Source organism: Diabrotica undecimpunctata, chromosome 10 (genome assembly GCF_040954645.1).
Source record: "Diabrotica undecimpunctata isolate CICGRU chromosome 10, icDiaUnde3, whole genome shotgun sequence".
Lineage (NCBI taxonomy): Eukaryota > Metazoa > Arthropoda > Insecta > Coleoptera > Chrysomelidae > Diabrotica > Diabrotica undecimpunctata.
In genome coordinates, this window is record NC_092812.1 from 51,819,721 (window position 1) to 51,838,343 (window position 18,623).

Sequence of the window (18,623 nt, forward strand, 5' to 3'; positions counted from 1 at the left end):
TTAACCGTACATTGACTGTCTTCTGAATTCTATTCTACAATTTGTTTCGTTTATTTCTAATAATTTTGGAATTAAGAAGTGCCACTGTAATTCACTACTGCGACCAATCCAACAGCGAGGAAAAGTTTAATTTAGATCTAGTTGCGTACAGCCAATGAAACAGGTCGTTTTTTTTTCACAGCTGTAATGGAAAATCTTACAAAATGTCGATTAAGTCTTGAGCTAAAAAATTTAGATATAAATCAACATTTAAATTGTGAGTTTATTAGTATTCCTAGTGATCTCATTATTTCGTATAGTCCGTTTCGTGGTAGGCCTGTTTAAACTCGATAAAGAGCATTATGCCAACCTAGATTTTGTTCAATAATTGTTGTTTTGTAATAATTGTAGCATAAGAATTTGGTCAGTTAATCTTAAATAGCACAGTCTCTCTGATATTGATTAAAAGTCAGGTCCTACTCGGCTTATTTTATTTGACACTATAAAACCTATTCTCAGGTATTTGTTTGGCCCACCGCTTTTAAAAAGAGTCCTTTTCCAATATTTACCATTCGCTAGCTGCTTGGTTTCATGTAAAGCCATTATTTCGATTTTATATTTCTCACGCATTTCATCTAAATTTCTTAACCCCTCCCTCCATGGCTTCCTTTTACCGTCCATGCACTTTCAATCCATTTTAAAGTTGTTTGGTTGCTTTCTTGCTATCTTCTTTTCTTTCCGCCAAAATCATCGACCTTATCGTATCCGAGTCGTTACCATTTTTCCTTTGCCGCTTACTATTTTTTAATCCTTCTTGTAGATCTTCCTTTTTTATTAAGTCTAGCTGCTCTTTATCCCGTCTCCATTCTCCATTTTTCCTTTCGACACTTAATTATTTGTTTCTGTATTTCTTTTTCTTTCATTATGAGGTCATTGTTTATGTAAATGCGGTTGTTGTGGTTTTTTTAACTTGCTCTTGTTTTTCAGTCTCTCTGTTTTTTCTATTTTTTTTCTATAACGCAGAGATTCTCCCAAATCTTTGTGGCATTCCTTAATTTCACTTTCACTTGTAGTTCTCTGGTTATGAAATTGTACATTCCTTCTCTTATGTTTGTACCGTCGTCTGTGTCCATTTTTAATCTTAATGTTATCAGGTTTTCCTTCTTAGTGTATTTCTCTATATGTTCGATTCTTTCCTGTAGTTGCTTTACTTCTTTTTTCAGTTCAAGATAACGTTGAAATTTTTTTAAGGTTGCGCATGAGTTCAATACATTTAATAATTAAAAATTTAATTAAACAATTCTCATAAACTTTTATAAAAATCTGTTTATCAAAACAATTATCTCTTATTTTCTATTATACACTGATAACTTTTAAATTGCTTAATCATCAGTTTGTAATGTAACGAAATATTTAAATATATAACAAACTAATTTATAATCCACTAGGAAACTAAGTTCCTGTAGCTGGCTGTATACCATGTATCACAAATTTTTTATTTCAAATCCTTTAATAAAAGGTATATAATAAATACCCAAACGGGCTATATCACAATTACATCGTCAATTATTTATCAGGATAAACTAATTTATCCTGATAAAATAATACAAGTGAATGAATATTATCCTCAATTTACTATAACGCATTCACATATACTCCATTTGTGTTCATACATATAACCGTTCTATTATAAGATTCTCTTAAGACATTACGAACCTTTTCAGTATAATTATTCTCGTTTAGAAATTAAAAAAAAAGTCGAGTGGATTAAATCTAAAGGCCAAGGAATATCAGAGAAACACTTCCATTGAAAATATTTTCAATGTATTATATACATCTAATCTGCTGTGATATAAGGCACCATTTTGCTGGAACCACATATCTGCTAACGTTCAAGTAATGGAAGGTTATTAAGAAAATTACTTATTTAATTATATAAAAGGTACACATATTCGCATTCAAGGTGTTTCGAAAAAAAGAAATGGTTCAATTTTTTGATCTTTTTCAACGTAAAATGTGGATTGTATCACTCCATCACCGGCAGTTTTGTCTAGAAACTGTTCCATTTGACGAGAATGTACTTCATCAGAAAAAATAATACATCTTGACATAATGGGCAATTTTTTAAGTTTCCTTGTATATTACGGCAGCATTCAAATCATCTTTCATTTTCTAGTGGTCTTAAAGTATGAATTTTTTAAGATTTGTTCGGGTGATATTTGTGTTTTATTTAAATCTTTGAAATTATATCTTTTATATTATTTAGTAATGAAGATGCCCTTTTTCAACGTGTGTACATTAAAACAATATATCAAATCACAAAAGGTAAAATATATCACATATTTAGATTAATTAGACTCTTAAGTTGCCTTTTGAAAACATTAATGTTTGGACAGAATGGATCCAGTAGCAGGTCATTGCAAGAGCTGAACATTCTCGACAAGGTAAAAAGACGAGATAATCAGTCCTATGAAAATTAATATAAAAGAGTGCAGTGTGTCGAGTTCTATGTATTGTGCTTAAGTATACATTGGCTAATAATGGAGGACAATTAATAACGTTGATTAGAATTTTAACCAAAAATAACATATCAGCTCTTAACCTGCTATTCTTCAGTGTAGCAATGTTAAATTGAGACATTATTACACGGTAATCTATGAAGTAATTTTCAGTATTTCTCATATTAATATGTGCTTTAAAATCTAAAGATCTTAGAAACTTCCGCTGAACGCTTTCCAATCCATCAATGTTAGACTTGATAAAATGGGGACGAAACAAATAGAGCAGTATTCAAGACCTGAGCGTACCAGAGAGCAGTAAAATGATTTGAATACAATAGTTGAGAGATCATGACTTACGGTAAATAAAACCAAGACTAGGAAATCCTGTTTTCTTAATTTTAAGAAAATCCATAATACACACAATCCAATAATACACCCAAATCTCTAATCTCAGTAACTGAATTCAAGAGTAACATCACTAAGAACAAATCTCTTAGCTATTAGATTATATATACGACCAAATGAAATACAAGAACATTTAGTTGGATTTAAGCCTATTTCGACCATAAACATATATTATTTACATCATCTTGCAAGAGATCTCTATCCAATTTATCACATATATGTATACAACGAAATAAGATCATCAGCAAATAGCAGAAAGTGTGAGTTTTTGATAGCCATACCAATATCGTTAAAAAACAAGGGACCACAATGAGATCCTTGTAGAACACCAGAACAACAATAGAATTCTTTTGAAATGTAATTGTTAATACGAATTACTTCAGTCATTTTCCATGGACTTTAAACATTGTTAGCCTAAAGGCAGCATTTATTAAATATGTCATCTCAGCCTAGTGTCACTTTTTTAATATGTCGCCTATTATCATATCCTGCTACTTGGGATTTAGGTATGTTCTATTGTATTTCTATTGCTTTTGTAAGCGATGTTGAGATTATTCGTTCTTCTAATTGGATAATTGGTCTCTTTAATGTCTTTGTTTTCTTATACAGTAAGTAATGCGCACTATGATGAGCTGTTAAATTGCTGAGGTAGGCACCTATTAATTGTTCATTTCTCTTAATTTTTGAATCTTTACTTTGAGTTGTTGATTACCGTTATTAGGGCTGTGTGTAGCCTTTAATTAATGTTGTGGAGTCCTGGGGTGCTGCCAACTTCTTCTGTTTTACGAATTTTCTGAGCAATAATCGTTTTCTTTGTATTAAACTTGTCTCATTTGACATAAGTCCTGATATTATTTGTTGAAACACTGAATTCATTGTACACAGTATCTTACGGTCGTTATCTTAACTGCCGGATATCACTCGCCTGCTCAACCTATCACTTCCATGTACCTAATAAAGAAATTTTAATTTATCGCCTAGAGTCGCATAAATACTGCCAAAAGGTAAACCGATTTGTTAAAGTAACTGTTAGAAAATTAGTTACCCTAAACAAACGTAGTGACCATTAGGCAAACATTGTCAACCGTATCACATGATGCCACTTGTCACTACATCTTAATAAATGAAAAATTAAAGAGAGGATAAGAGTTTCTTAACACAGATTACGTTTAGATTTAGCCAGGATAAAATTCTTCGTACTTGTTAATATTTTAACCCCATATGTACTCTCTCATTTTATTTATAAAAAATATTCTTATTCTTCTACCAACGTACATTTACGTTTTATAGACATCTGGTAATGTTTTGTAATACAAGATTTAAATGGAAACAACAATACACAATTAGTAGAATAAAAATCAATACTAAATAAAATCTAATATGTTGGTTACAAAGAAATCCAGGAGAAAGGCATCAGATGCAAGAACAAAACAGCAGCAAATACGAGATCATTATTTAGTAATACAATAAATCATAGAAGAGCAAGTACCTATATAATCCTACAAAACAATAAGAAGTCAAAGCTCATAAAAATGACATACCATTCACTCTGAGAACGATTTTCGAGTTGTAAATCCAAGCGTCACATATAAAATATTTTTAATTAAAATTATGGCTTATTCCATGAAATATAATAGATAAAACATACGACAACGAGAAATATACCAACTGAATGGCTACAGGCAACGTTCATTGCAATAACCAAAAGAATAAGGCACATAGATATGATGACCACATACCTTTGATGAGTCATACATTTAAACACAGTCCTTAAAATCCTCCATAATAGACTATACAAAATTAGAAGAATTTAGCGGAAATACTCGATCGATTTCTGAAACGGATTAGGACCTAGAGAGGTACTATACAGTATGCAACTACTAACTTAGAAATGCTAAGAGCAGAGAAAGGACGTATTTATAGACTATCAAAAGAAATACTGCCCATACTAACAGTATAAAAGCAGCTGCACATTGTAAGACTCGGTCGCACTCGACAAAGAAGTAGGCAGATTGAGACCTCAGTGCTGTTTGACGGTTCTTGTATTTATACAGAACAAGATACTGGTACGCCACGAGTGAGGGGAATCGGCAGATTGAGATCCCGAACTCGAAAGGAACCATATCTCTCGATAATGGTTCCAAACTGAGTGCCGAAACGTCGAGTATTCAATTCTCAACCTGGGTTCTTCCCGAGAACTTAGTAATTTTCGTATATATATATATATATATATATATATATATATATATATATATATATATATATATATATATATATATATATATATATCTACATACATATAAAAAAATTTCTTAATAGCTTAAAAGCATGGTAAAATAATTTTCTAGCAGTCAAATACAATTGAATAAAACTTTATAGGTGCGCCTATGAATAAAGTGAATTCGGCATTGTATAATGCCATAATATGTATGTTTAAGCCAAGGTAATATTTAAAGGGATTATGTTCAAAGATCATATCCTACACGCGGAATTTTAAAAATGGGGCGTGTTTTGACATAAACAGCGCATGACTGCTACTGTAAGAAATTGAATCGAATTCGTTTATGTTGTTTTAATGGCTGGAATGTAAAGAGATATAAATTTGAATTAAATGTAGCTTAATTTATATTAGGTTATGGAATAAATTTTTTTTGTACACATAGAAAAATTTCTAATTTGCAAAATACATAATTGCATAATCACTATTTTTTGAACGAATTGCTATCGAGTAGAGGCGGGATAGTCTGCAATTGAGCAGTGACAAAATAAAATTGATTCGTTACATTACTAATGTTACATGTAGCAGTGTTTTTAGAAGTAGTTTAACTTGTTTATGTATTATAGCCATATACCAAACATTGGTTGAATATGTATGATATCAGATTATTGTAATATATTTGAAATGTTCTGATTTCCCAGTCAAGCGATTTTGCAATATAAAACATGTCTTTCATAAAATAAACAAAATATTTCCTGCTATAATGATACTTTTAAGCTATATTAATTTCACGTCTACGTATATTGTATTAAATCTCAGCTACATCATACAGTGATTGTTACAAAAGCGAACCCATCCACCTTTAATATACCAATGACTGATTTCTCGTACAAACCTAGCCTTAATTTAAGCCCACGTGTGATGCTGTGGTGTTTGATACAAAGTTGGGTGTTCTATGACATGCGATTGTGACATCTCTGCGCAGTCAGAGAATATCGGCTGTCCTGTCCGGCAGAAAACCAATATGGAGTGTATTATTTCGTTAAAAAAGTGGTGTAATGAATTGTTTTTGTAAATATAAAAGTTTATTAGTGGATTAAATGATTAAGTAGTATATATTGCAATATATTACATAAGGAAATTCCAAGGGTCATTCTAGTTCCGTTATACGATCGCCATAGGAACATGATACATGTCTAAATATCTGTGGATGTCAAGATAGTCAAGTGAGAATTTCCTGATTTATTTGTCCATCTAATTATTAATCACTCATTACTGATATACACATCTAATTAAAATAAAAATAATAGTGTAGTTATTCGAGCGTATTAGGCCCATAGCTTGATTAAATATTTTCTCTTTAATCTAATTTTTTCTGTTAATAATTTTAATGAATCTACATAAAAAATCTGAAAGCACAAGACAACACACAGGGACATTACCCTGAAGAATTAAAACCCAAAGACAATAGCTAGACAAGTAATAAAATACCAAAATAATAAAATCATTACAGGAGAGAGTGCACTTTTTGTATACTTGATGTTTTTCAATAAGGAAAATATAATTTACAGGAAACATGGGATGAAAATCTCTCGGAATAGTGCTTCAATACACTAATGTGGTGTATGTATTTTAAAAACTTAATTACACTTTGCAAAAGTTCTGTTAAAGTTGATCTGAAACAAGTAATTTAGATATAGGGAAATCAATTGATAATGAAAATAGAGAAAAAATATAGTTTTAGACACAAAACTGCCAGCAGAGGTCAAATATTAATATTAAAATAAATATAGGCTTATATTTTACTGAATATAGAAATGAAAACTGTTATGTTATAATATCTGAAAAAACTAATTTTTTAAAATATGTAGACATAAACTACCCACAAATAAAATGCATGAACATGACTGTTGAGAAATGATAGGTAATGGAAAACTAATGGCAATGAAATTATTGAATCAGTATCATTTCTAATAAAAAATATTGGTCCTAAATACCTAAATACAAAAAAACTTAGTAAACTCAATACTTATAAAGTCAGCAATATTATGTGTGACACAAACTATCTAGACGAAAAAAGGGCAGAAAAATAATTTCAATATTACGTTTGAAAGTATATTTTTTTCAAGACAATTCTTGGATATATCTAAATGTTTCATTAAGTAGTGTAATTTAGTTGTAATTAATGTTTTACATAATGTTATTAAATTTGTGTCCTGATTGTAAATATGTTTTGCTCCTTATATGCAATATATGCATCAAGTTTTTTTATAAGTATTCATTTAACTCGTCCTTTATCATATAAGTTTTCTTATCCTAATTTTTGCTTTTGACTTAATTTCAACTGTTAATAAATACATCATAAGTATTTGTGTTTCTTGTACATCCATTATGTTAATTCTAGCTTCTTATTACATGTTCTAGCAAAATATTAAACAGCATATATGACAAAAGATGTCTTGTCTAAAACATTTTCTAATTTAATTATAATATTGTAAAAGTTTTGACCTTATAAAACTTATTTTTAGGTAAGGAAAGTGCACATTTTTGTTACAAAATGGGAAAGTTACTGTCAAAAATCTTTGGTAATAAAGAAATGAGAATATTAATGCTTGGTTTAGATGCTGCTGGAAAAACAACAATATTATATAAACTTAAATTAGGACAGTCAGTAACAACAATACCAACAGTGGGATTTAATGTGGAAACAGTGACCTACAAAAATGTTAAATTCAATGTGTGGGATGTTGGGGGACAAGATAAAATCAGACCGCTTTGGCGACATTATTATACAGGAACTCAGGGTCTGATATTTGTTGTGGACTGTGCTGATAGAGATAGAATTGATGAAGCCAGACAAGAACTTCATCGTATAATAAATGACAGAGAGATGAGAGATGCAATAATACTCATTTTTGCCAACAAACAAGACCTGCCAGAGGCAATGAAGCCTCATGAAATCCAAGAGAAACTTGGCCTCACAAGGATTAGAGATAGGAACTGGTATGTCCAACCAGCTTGTGCTACAACTGGAGACGGTCTTTATGAAGGACTTACATGGCTAACTAGCAACCACAAATTATAGCATCCAGGTACACATTCATTTTAGTATATGACTACAACCAGCACTATTGTAATATTTTCTTCAAGGGGTGATTCTATAGGATGCAGGCTACTTTGTAATCATAGTCTTAACATTCCAAATATTGTCAAGTTCTCTATGGATAACTAAAAACACATTTTTTTTGAAAATTTTCATATCTATTATTTGACTCCTATCAAAAAACTTGATAGTATAATTACTTAAGTACATTAATATTTTGTATAATTGGAAGATAATTTTACAAGTGTAAATTTATTTAAAAATTATATCCAGTTTGCTTGTATTTTATAACAAAATATTAAAATTTATAGAAAAAATATAAATGATATAAAATATAATACCAAATTTTGGATTCATACCAATAACAAATGAATTATTGGTTACTATTAAAACATAATCTGTTTTTAAAACATATATAACATGTTATATTTGAGGTTTATTAAAAATGTAAGTTTTGATTCAAATTGCAATATTAAATGTAACTTTTACACTATAATGTGATTTTTAATTTTAAAATATTGTAAAATACAAACCAGTCACAACATGTTTGGGAAAACCTAATAAATGACTGTAAAATTTGATACCTGATTATTTTGTTTCATAACTTTGGATGTACAGAATTTTGGTTGAAAGTTTTTTTCATTAAAATAATAATGAAAAAATATTTATATAATTCTAAAATATGCAAACTCACAGTAATAACCATGCCAATCTTTTAAAACCAAAATTAATGGTATAAGTAACACTGACACTATAATTTAATGAAAGTTAAAAAGTAAATTTACACATTGTAAATTGTCTATTCAATTTTTTGATTACAGATTTACACATAAGTACATAAATTTGAAATCTTAATAGTCTTACTGTGTTATAATATATATATATATATATATATATATATATATATATATACATATTCTTTAATATATATTGGTGCAAGGAAACACATGATAGTATCAATTTTTCCAAGCTAGCCTTCCATTTCTGAGTACCTGAATAAAATATATACTTAGAATATACAGCCTTCTTTATACTTTCTGTTGTAGTTTACTGTAATTAAATCCATGTTTTGCTGTTTGTAAAATCATAAGTGTTCTCCATTGTAAGTAATTAATGTTTTCCTAAAAAAAATCTCTTTCTACTTTTATTTCTGACTACTTCTTGTTATGCTATATTAAGAAAGCATTTTTTGTCAGCCACTTTACTTGAGTCCATACAATACCAGCACATGGTCACTATTTCAAGGTTATTGTATTGTACAAATTCAAATACAGTGACTAACAGAAGATTGTGCTCCAGAGGCATAGACTGCTCTACATAAAGTTTTAAAGAAGAAAAATATCTTCCATCTGATACAGTTTTGAAAATTATTTAAAATATTAATTTTCTGTGCAACTTTTTTATTATATCATTTACAAAATTACTTTACAAATAAAGTAAAATTCCTTTAATTTGGCACATTTGGGAATAATTAATGTTAAAGGGCATGTCTTCCTGCCTGCAGAGTTTTAACTGTTACTACTTTCAGGAACAGGTGCCCCAAATTTTGTCATTACGTTTTTGGAGATGTTTGTTAGTTCTTTGAAAATTTACAGTGGTTTTGGAAATCACTGAGAAGCCTGGTATGTTTAAATTTTTACCAGAGATGTCATTTATGATCAATTTGTTGTATGCTCTTTGATTTATTTGAGGTTTAAGTTAATGTTAATTGTAAAAGTTGTGGTAATATCAGATAAATAGATGCATACCTTGTATGCGTCTATTTATCTGATATTATGATATATATCCGTTAATGTTAACAGAGGTGTCCAGAATTGATGGTTTAGCCAGTATTCAGCAATACAAATAATGTGTGGTTCAAGAAGTTGTTAGTAGAAAAAATATGGACGAAATTTTGTCATTCTGGGTATACCATTAATTTATTTGTCATTAGTCATGCTCGCCGTGATTTTTGTGAGTTGTAGTTCATTTGAGAGTTATTTTAAACATTGTTATTAGGGCTCGTCTCTGCATAAATTATTAAAATTTTTGTTGTAGCCTTTGGCTTTTCTGGTTTTTGAGAATGCCATTAATGTGGTGTTCCTAAGCCATTACTATCTTTATCATTTGTGGAAATCGTTGGATAGGTTTGCTGACTTTACACAAGGTGATTTGGTTTTCCTGACCATTTAATTTTATGGGTGTCATCATCTTTTCTGTGTTATGCATCACCAGAAGAAGATTTTGGTACATTTCTGATTAGAATATTTTTGGTTATGCGATCTACAGCATCATTAGTGATATTATCAATTGATATGAAATTGAAATGAATCAATTCTCTTATGAATTTCCATTTTACAACTTAGCAGATCTGTTATTCCTGATATATTAGAGACATTTGAATTGCACGAGTTGCATCCATGAATTTTCTGCCTAGAGATGCAGTCCTCTGTAGAAATATCGGTGTAGGCCATGTGTACAGGCGGCTTACAACCATTACACTGCAGTTTATGATCAGCTGTGGCTACTGTTTTCAAGCAGAGGTGGAAGCCATGGTCCAGTTTTTGTTGTAGGTAATTAGTAATTCATTTTACATGAATGAATTTGTGAAAGGGTTGTTACTTTCAATAATTGAAATTCTTTTTTCATCAACTGGAATTGCAATTTTTACACAATTACAAACACTGCTGACTTTTGTATGTAGAATTGTTAGATTAAATTTCTGTATGAAATAAGAGAATGTGTCATCAACCTACTAGCAGGTTCAAAAAATGAAAAGAAGCAGGATGCCTGATTAAAGGAAGTTTACTGTACTGCTTTATAATTTGACAATGTTCTTCAATACAATTTGCTAAGTATTTACTATTAAAGTGAATTAAATATGAAAATAGAGCTGGGTATCAAGGTATAAGGTACAATGAGGTTGTGTGCATCTATTTCAGTATGTTATTTAAATAATTAAGTAACTAAACAAAAATCATTTATCCTTGTGATACAGTGGTCTTTCTTCCTGTTGAGTAGTTAAAAAGTATGATAAAACATAAAAGTACCATTCACAGCTCAAAAACAGGAAAACATCAAATTTAGACTTATATCAGACTGACTATTAATTTGTACAGTAATACTAATAGAAGCTAGCATACATATATGCCAAAAGTAGCATGCCTAGGGTCTATAAGTATGTACTTATTTTATAATAAAGATAAGTTCTAAGATACAATATTGTAAGATGACAAATTAGTAGCTGTAAAAATGAAGAAATTACATAATTAGACAGGTGATATATTACAATATGACTTAACTCACAGTCATGCTAGTCTTAATAAGGACTTAATATATATATATATATATATATATATATATATATATATATATATATATATATATATATATTAGTTACATGAATTTATTATTAATTTCTAAGATTATCCATTTCTAAGAAAAATATGAGATGTACTATGAGCCATATGTACATCCGGCTGTTGCACTTATATTATTGGATATGAGAGTGTAAATAATTGCACCACATGACCAAAGTCTAAGTAATATAGAAACTGATTTATGTTGTAAAGTATAAGTACAAACACTTGCATCTTACCACCAGTTTCCAGAGGTTCTTTTTAACTGAGGATATGTATTCCATTGTCATGATTATTAAAATTATTAAGATTTCAATATTAAACTTATCCTGTAAATTATGTGGAGTATAAAATGTTCCAATACTTTGTTAATGTTTATATTGTTACATATGTTTAGCATATATAGAAATAATGCTCCTACATGGGGTAAATTTCAAAATGGTGTTTTTAAGAAATCCAATGTGAATTTAGCCATTCAACTGCCAGTCCAGAGTCCAAATTGAACTCATTGTGTATAAAGTGTGGCAGTGTTTTTTAAGCTCTTTAATCATGAATGGTTGTGACCTTGGCATTAGACCCGTATTCTTGAAATTACCTCAGATGTATTTTGTAAATAGTTTATTAGTATTATTGTATTGTTTTATAATGTGAAATGTTGTTGCTGCAGTTGAAAAATCTTAAGTATAATTTTTTTTGGGGAATAATCCTGTTGACTTCAGAAATTCCATTATTGGGCGAGGTTTTAAAATGCAGTCAAGGTTTTCTAACAAAATAATTGTGTAATACAAAAAACAATATATACAAAATTTTTTACACTTTTAGGTGTGTCACATAGTAATGATGGACCTGTCTTTTCCACTTCTTTGAGCTTCCAATTTTTTAGATCTCTCATTTTATGTAGTATCGATTTCTACTTTGTCCTTGGTACTACTTTTCATTTTTCATTGTACACTCTGTTCTTCAGTTGTTTTCTTCTGTCCTTTTTAATTTGAATCTCAAATGCTAATAACAATAGTGATTTAATAAAAACCTTCCAAATTACTATCTTCAACAGTAGATCTATTTAACCAAATATTGTTTATCTGTATAATTTGCACTTCTAAATGATATGTATTCTGGGATTTGAGATGCATACATATTTCTCTTCATTGCCTAATACTGATAATTAAAAATTAAGGGGCTTGGTACTGTCGTTTCTGTATAAATTCAAAACTATTTGTTTATTGGATATTCTTTTTTTTTTTTTTAATTATTATGACTAAATTTAATTCATTTTCTTTTTATATTGTCGATTCATATGTTTTTTTGTATAATTCCATCTATTGCCTATATTTACAAAATGGTTTATTAATAACTTACGCTGTGTGACAAAGAGTAACAACATTCTTTTGTAATTTGTTTAAATGCTTTTACTAATTTTTACCTATATAGTTAGGATTTCATTTAACACCTTTCTTTTAGTAGGCTGTTGTTTCATGTATTCTAATTTCTTAGATGAAGTCACCTTTTACTGTTTTTGGATATGTGAAGTGTTTTAATTTTTTATTAATTTCTTTTTGTCTATAACTCGCCTCGTAATTTTTTGTGTCTATTGTTTATAGTGTTAATTCGATTATGCTTAACAGTAGATTTTGAAATTATAATCGGTAATTTAAAAAATGCTAAAACCCTAAAGTATGAAATTCACTGCTAGTTAGAGGTCAAATAAAGGTGTTAAGTATAATATCCAAAAATGGGAAGTCTTTGTATTTTGTTATTCTCAGATTTCACTTTATTTATTATTATATGCACTTTCTTAGATTAACAGAAACTATCTGAAAATAATAAAAATATTCAACAGGGTAATTCTCGTTACTTGATATTTTTGGTACAAAAGTAAGAGATATATTTTTCCTTTTCTATATATATTGCTATGCAAAATCACTAAGAATATATTATACCTTCAATATTTTTCACTAACATAGTTTACGTATGTATCAAGGTGGCTATATTTAGAATATTTCGATGGTTATTGATTTTTACTGAAATATTCATTTCCAAAATGTCCAAATCTCCTTCCACCCGGTAAAGAAATTTCTTTTTAGAAAATATTTTTGTAAAAAACACATTCATTTTTGTATTAGCCATGGATTTTCAACAAAAGTCTAATGCTGTGTGTAATTGTAACGAGAAAATTTTCCGATTAAAATTAAAATAAGTGTCTCTAAACTTTTTTAATATTCTTATAAACGACATGTTGTCTAAATGGAAAATAAAGTGTGATTAGGTTCATAATATACAAAAAAAATTGAATGAATAATGAACAAAGGTTAATTTTAGAAACTTATTTGAAAGTTCTTACGCTAACTTATAACTTTGATATGTGCTTAAACATTGTTTTACATTAGGCTAAATATGGAAATTTGATGATTTTATTAGTTTATCCTTAGATACATACGTAAAGTTGCAAATGTTTTAATGTTTGCTAAATTTATAGATTTTATTTTTCTTTTTATTTCAGTGACATTGCCAAATAATAATACCTTTATGTAAGTAAAGACTGAATAGATATAAGATTTTTCTCGCCCGTTAATTCAAGTGCTATTTGTGAGAAAAGACCACTTGCAATTGTTTAATTTCTGTTTTCGATAACAAAAAATATCCACATAAAATTTTGAGACTTTATATTATGTTTTTATTTAATCAAAAATTTGCTATTTGGTGCTAGTGAGACTAGCAGTACCAGACCGGAGGCAGTAGGTGTCCTTGTTGGTATGTCAAACATCTTTTAACCGTTAATAAGACATGATATATAAGAAGTAATTTGTTTGTTTTTATACTTTTGATATTTAAATTTAAAGTAAATAAAACATTATTGTTGATATAAAAATAATTAGAAAGATTAATAAAAAAATCAATGGAAATTATTTTCCCGTTATTCCTTAAAGAATGTTTGTAGGTGGGAAATTATTACTCTTGTACAATTTGTGGAACAAAATTTATTTCATGAAAAAACACAAAAATACTTAATACTCAATACTTAACTAATGTATGTCTCCACTACAGCAGTGTGAAATGATTTAAAACATTTTTTTGGACATAAAGCTACTTGACAATAACTATATATGATGTTAGTTCGTTTTTCTTCCGTTTTAATTAATTTTTATTTAACTTTTTTAATTAAATGTCACAGGTAGAGATTTCTTTACTGTAAAATCGCCTATGAGAGCTCTTCCAAGATGAAGCCTAAAATCCTTGGAAGTAATATGTATTAACAACACTTACATCTAAAAAAAAGAACAATCTCATTCACGATTATCTAGACATCCTAGTTATGGGATGCCATGCCTGAAAGTGGTCAAAGTGATTGACACCTCCCATGCTTAGCATATAATCTGCAATACCTTTTGGGCACATTATATCTTTCTTTATACTGATTGTTTGTGTATGTTTTATCATGATTACTTCATGAGGTTGATTATGAGTTGTAATAACCATGACATTTTTGATATCCAACCAATATCTTCTTTATTTTACTTTTATAACGTTTTTTATTTCTTGCTTGTCTTTTCTTCTTGAAATCAGATAAACCTTTATGATTAGGTCTAACTGTACATACAGCATACAGCTGTTTAACTTATAAATCTTGCAATAGTTTGCAACTTGTAAAAGTTATCAAAAACAATAAAAGATTTGTGTATATCTTGGCACAAATAAATTACATTTTCACAGCCTTCAGTTTTTTCAGTCAAGATAATAAACTAGCACAGATACCCAGTGATAGCATCACACTTTTTCAAATTTATCATCATCATCAGCCTCTCTCAATCCACTGCTGGACATAGGCCTCCCCTGTTTGTCTCCAAAGTGTTCTATCTTGTGCTTGCTGTATCCAGTTTTTTCGTCTTTCGTAAGTCGTCTTGCCATCGTGTTGGTGGTCTTCGTCTGCTACGTTTATCGGCTGTTGGTCTCCATTCAACTAGTTTGCGAGTCCATCTTCCGTTCTTCATTCTGGCAACGTGTCCAGCCCATTTCCATTTTAAGTTACAGCTTCTTTCAATGACGTCTATGACTTTGGTCTTAGCTCGTAGATCTTCGTTACTAATCCTGTCTGGCAGAGTGGCCCCTATCATTGATCGCTCCATTCTTCTCTGCGCTACTCTTAGTTTTTGTGCGTTTTTCTTTGTGAACGATGTTTCTGCACCATAGGTCATCACCGGTAGCACGCATTGGTCGAAAACTTTTTTCTTCATATTAGTTGGGATGTCACTCTTAAAAACGTTCCTAAGTATGCTGCCCATCCTTGTATTATTCTTCAGGATACTTAGGTTGTTTGATTGTCCTAAATTTATACTGACGCTTAATTGGCTTCTTGGGCGTATACTGTTTGATACAACTACATCCTTTAAATTTCATCATACATTCATCAATAGAAAATCTACTTCCAATTCTGGCTTGTTGTTTAAACATTTTCATTTAGTCCAACTCTAAATGGTCTTATCTTATACAATATGTCAAAGTTAGGTGAACCTCTCTTTGCAGTTGCTGAATTGTCATTTAGATGGATATTTTATATTAAATATTTTGAATCTGGTTATTTTAAAAACTTTGGAGATATGATTATAAAATGGATCACTTGACCAATATAAATCTCAGTCTGGGAAAGAGTGTAGCCCCATTAAAATAAAAACACCTAGAGCAGTACCAATTATTTCTTCTTGGCTAGTGTTTTTGTAGATTTTGCTGTCTTTTTCTACATTATATAAATTCGTTTTTATTAGTAACAATTTGTTCTACTAGGTCAGAAGGAAGGAAGTTCTCAAAATAAAATATTGGTTGGCTTTTGTGGGTGAGTTGAACAGTTGACCATTGTCTATTAAATATTTGAAATCCTTGCTCAACAGTAAGATTAGTTGGGGTAACCACTGGAGTCGGTTCTATCAAGACACTTTAAATCTCTTGTGGGTCATTCTCAGCTGTTCTTTAAGTTGTGGAATTTACTTCATAGGATGTAGAAGGAACAGTTTCACCAAAAAAATGTTCAATTCTGCTATCAATGATGGTATCAAAATGTCATCATCACTACCTGAGACGGAATCAACATCAGACCAATCTTCTAAGGCAGCAAGGATTTCACTTTCTCATAATCCCATTTTTGAAGGCATAATGCTAAAATAAAACAGTTGTTGGATTTAGACAAGGAAAATATTTTTCCCACCAATTTCAAAGACAACAAACAGTATCCTTTTAGAAATTTGTTTAACAAATTAATTTAGTTTTGTCAAAAAATAAATATGTCAAAAATACTTTGTAATAACCAGAATTTTTGGATCGGATTTACCAAATAATTTACGAAATTGTAGTAAAAAGAACGTTTAGCGGCAAGAAGCGTTTATCCATGAAACGAATACTTAATATCACGAAATTCAACATTCTGTATATTGACACAGTCGAAATTTGGCGGCAAATTAAAATGGGAATTACTTTCCCATTGTCTTATTAAGGGATAAATTAATATGTATGTACATCAGTACTGTATGGTGTTTCCTGTGATATTTATTCAAAAGTGTTACTGTATCCTATTATTCTCAACAATATTAGCATTCCAAAATCTATTAATAACAGTTTTAAGAACCATTTATGATATTAAGATTATTATGATCCAATATTCGTCCATTTCGTACTTTTGACGTAAAGAGTTTCAGAATGTATTTCATCTTTCTGTAACAATTGATTTAGTCTGTTGATTAAATTGTCAATATTGGCTCATAAAAGATGGGCAAAAATATATTCTAATTGGTCACACTAGTATCAACTACTTGTTAAAACATTTCATAGACGACATCGACTAAATCAGTTAAAATGACGTACATAGGATAGTTCATACAAACAATAAACCAACGCGCTGATCTTTGAAAGAGATCGTTCAAATATCGATGGTGTGCACTTGGAATGCGAATGGACGAAAATCCGATACCCCAACAAATTAGGGATTGTAGCAAGGTCGAGAAGAAGGTAGGGGGAATGTGTAGATCGGGATATAAGGTTAGGAAAAGGCTTAGATGACAATCTTAAAATCAGCCGAAGTCGTGACACATAGTGTGAAATACTAGTTTTATATGATGAGGGTCTTCACTGGGAACTATAATTCTGTTAAAACAATAAACAAAAATATTTATAAGCCCTGAGTTTAGAATATTTTCAAAGTATATTTTAAATAATTATAATATTCGGCAATTGTAATAGTGCCTTTAATGATCCAAAATAAATGAATATCTTGTTTTATTGTGGATACTTTTTGTTCCGACAGTATAATGTAAATGAAATACAAACTGTTCCATTATTCATTTTACGCATGGTTTATAAACATTGATACCCATATTTTTGGTAAAATGTCGAAGAAGGATGGTACAATTCCACAGTTAAGAGCTTCAAACTCTCCTATTCTGCTTACTACATAAGTATGCGGTGATATTTAAGTTAAAATAAATTTATATGGGTTAAGTACGTAGTAAATCTTGTTTTTGCTTGTAGTCAACAGTTTTAACAGACTTAAATAAATTTTTTTAATTTTGAAAGTATAATTCGATTAAAATCTGTCATAAATTTTCATTAAAAACAGAATTTTTTCATATTCTACTTAATTAAAGCTGTAGTCATACCCAAAATATTATTGTATTGCATCTAAATCATTCCTTAAATATTTTGGATGCAAAAAATTGTTAAAAATGGAAAACTTTCCATTCTTAATTTTTGATTTGTAATACCCTTGACCAATATCAAAATCATGGGCGTCAATATTGAAACACCTTGTATCGGTGTATAATATTATTAATATATTCTCCAGGAACGTCTAACACTGTCTTTGATTTTGCCTAATGTATTGTTATTGGAAACAGAGCTAGAATCTAACGCCTTAGTTACGAGATCCCTTAAAGCTCAAATGATGTCAATATTTTTTTCTAAGATAATTTTTAAAAGCTTATTGTGGAGTAAAGGTGCTGAAAGAGACAAATACTCTAGCTCTGATTCTGATTTTGTCAAGGACAGCGATAACTCATATTAATATAAGTTTAGTAAATGTTTTGAAAGCAGCACAT

The 18,623-nt window shown here is 29.7% G+C and overlaps 1 protein-coding gene across 2 annotated transcripts; it reads left to right on the top strand.

Annotated features, from left to right (window-relative positions):
* Positions 1–6,061: 6,061 nt before the first annotated feature.
* LOC140452104 (ADP-ribosylation factor 6) lies at positions 6,062–18,380 on the top strand. Of its 2 annotated transcripts, XM_072546172.1 has the most exons (3): positions 6,062–6,329; positions 7,632–8,195; positions 14,045–18,380. In XM_072546172.1, the coding sequence occupies exon 2, from the start codon at positions 7,661–7,663 to the stop codon at positions 8,186–8,188; it is 528 nt and encodes a 175-aa protein (XP_072402273.1). In that variant the 5' UTR covers positions 6,062–6,329; positions 7,632–7,660; the 3' UTR covers positions 8,189–8,195; positions 14,045–18,380. The 2 variants fall into 2 exon arrangements, with proteins under 2 accessions (XP_072402273.1, XP_072402272.1); XM_072546171.1 differs by having other exon boundaries at positions 7,632–18,380.
* The last annotated feature ends 243 nt before the right edge of the window (positions 18,381–18,623 follow it).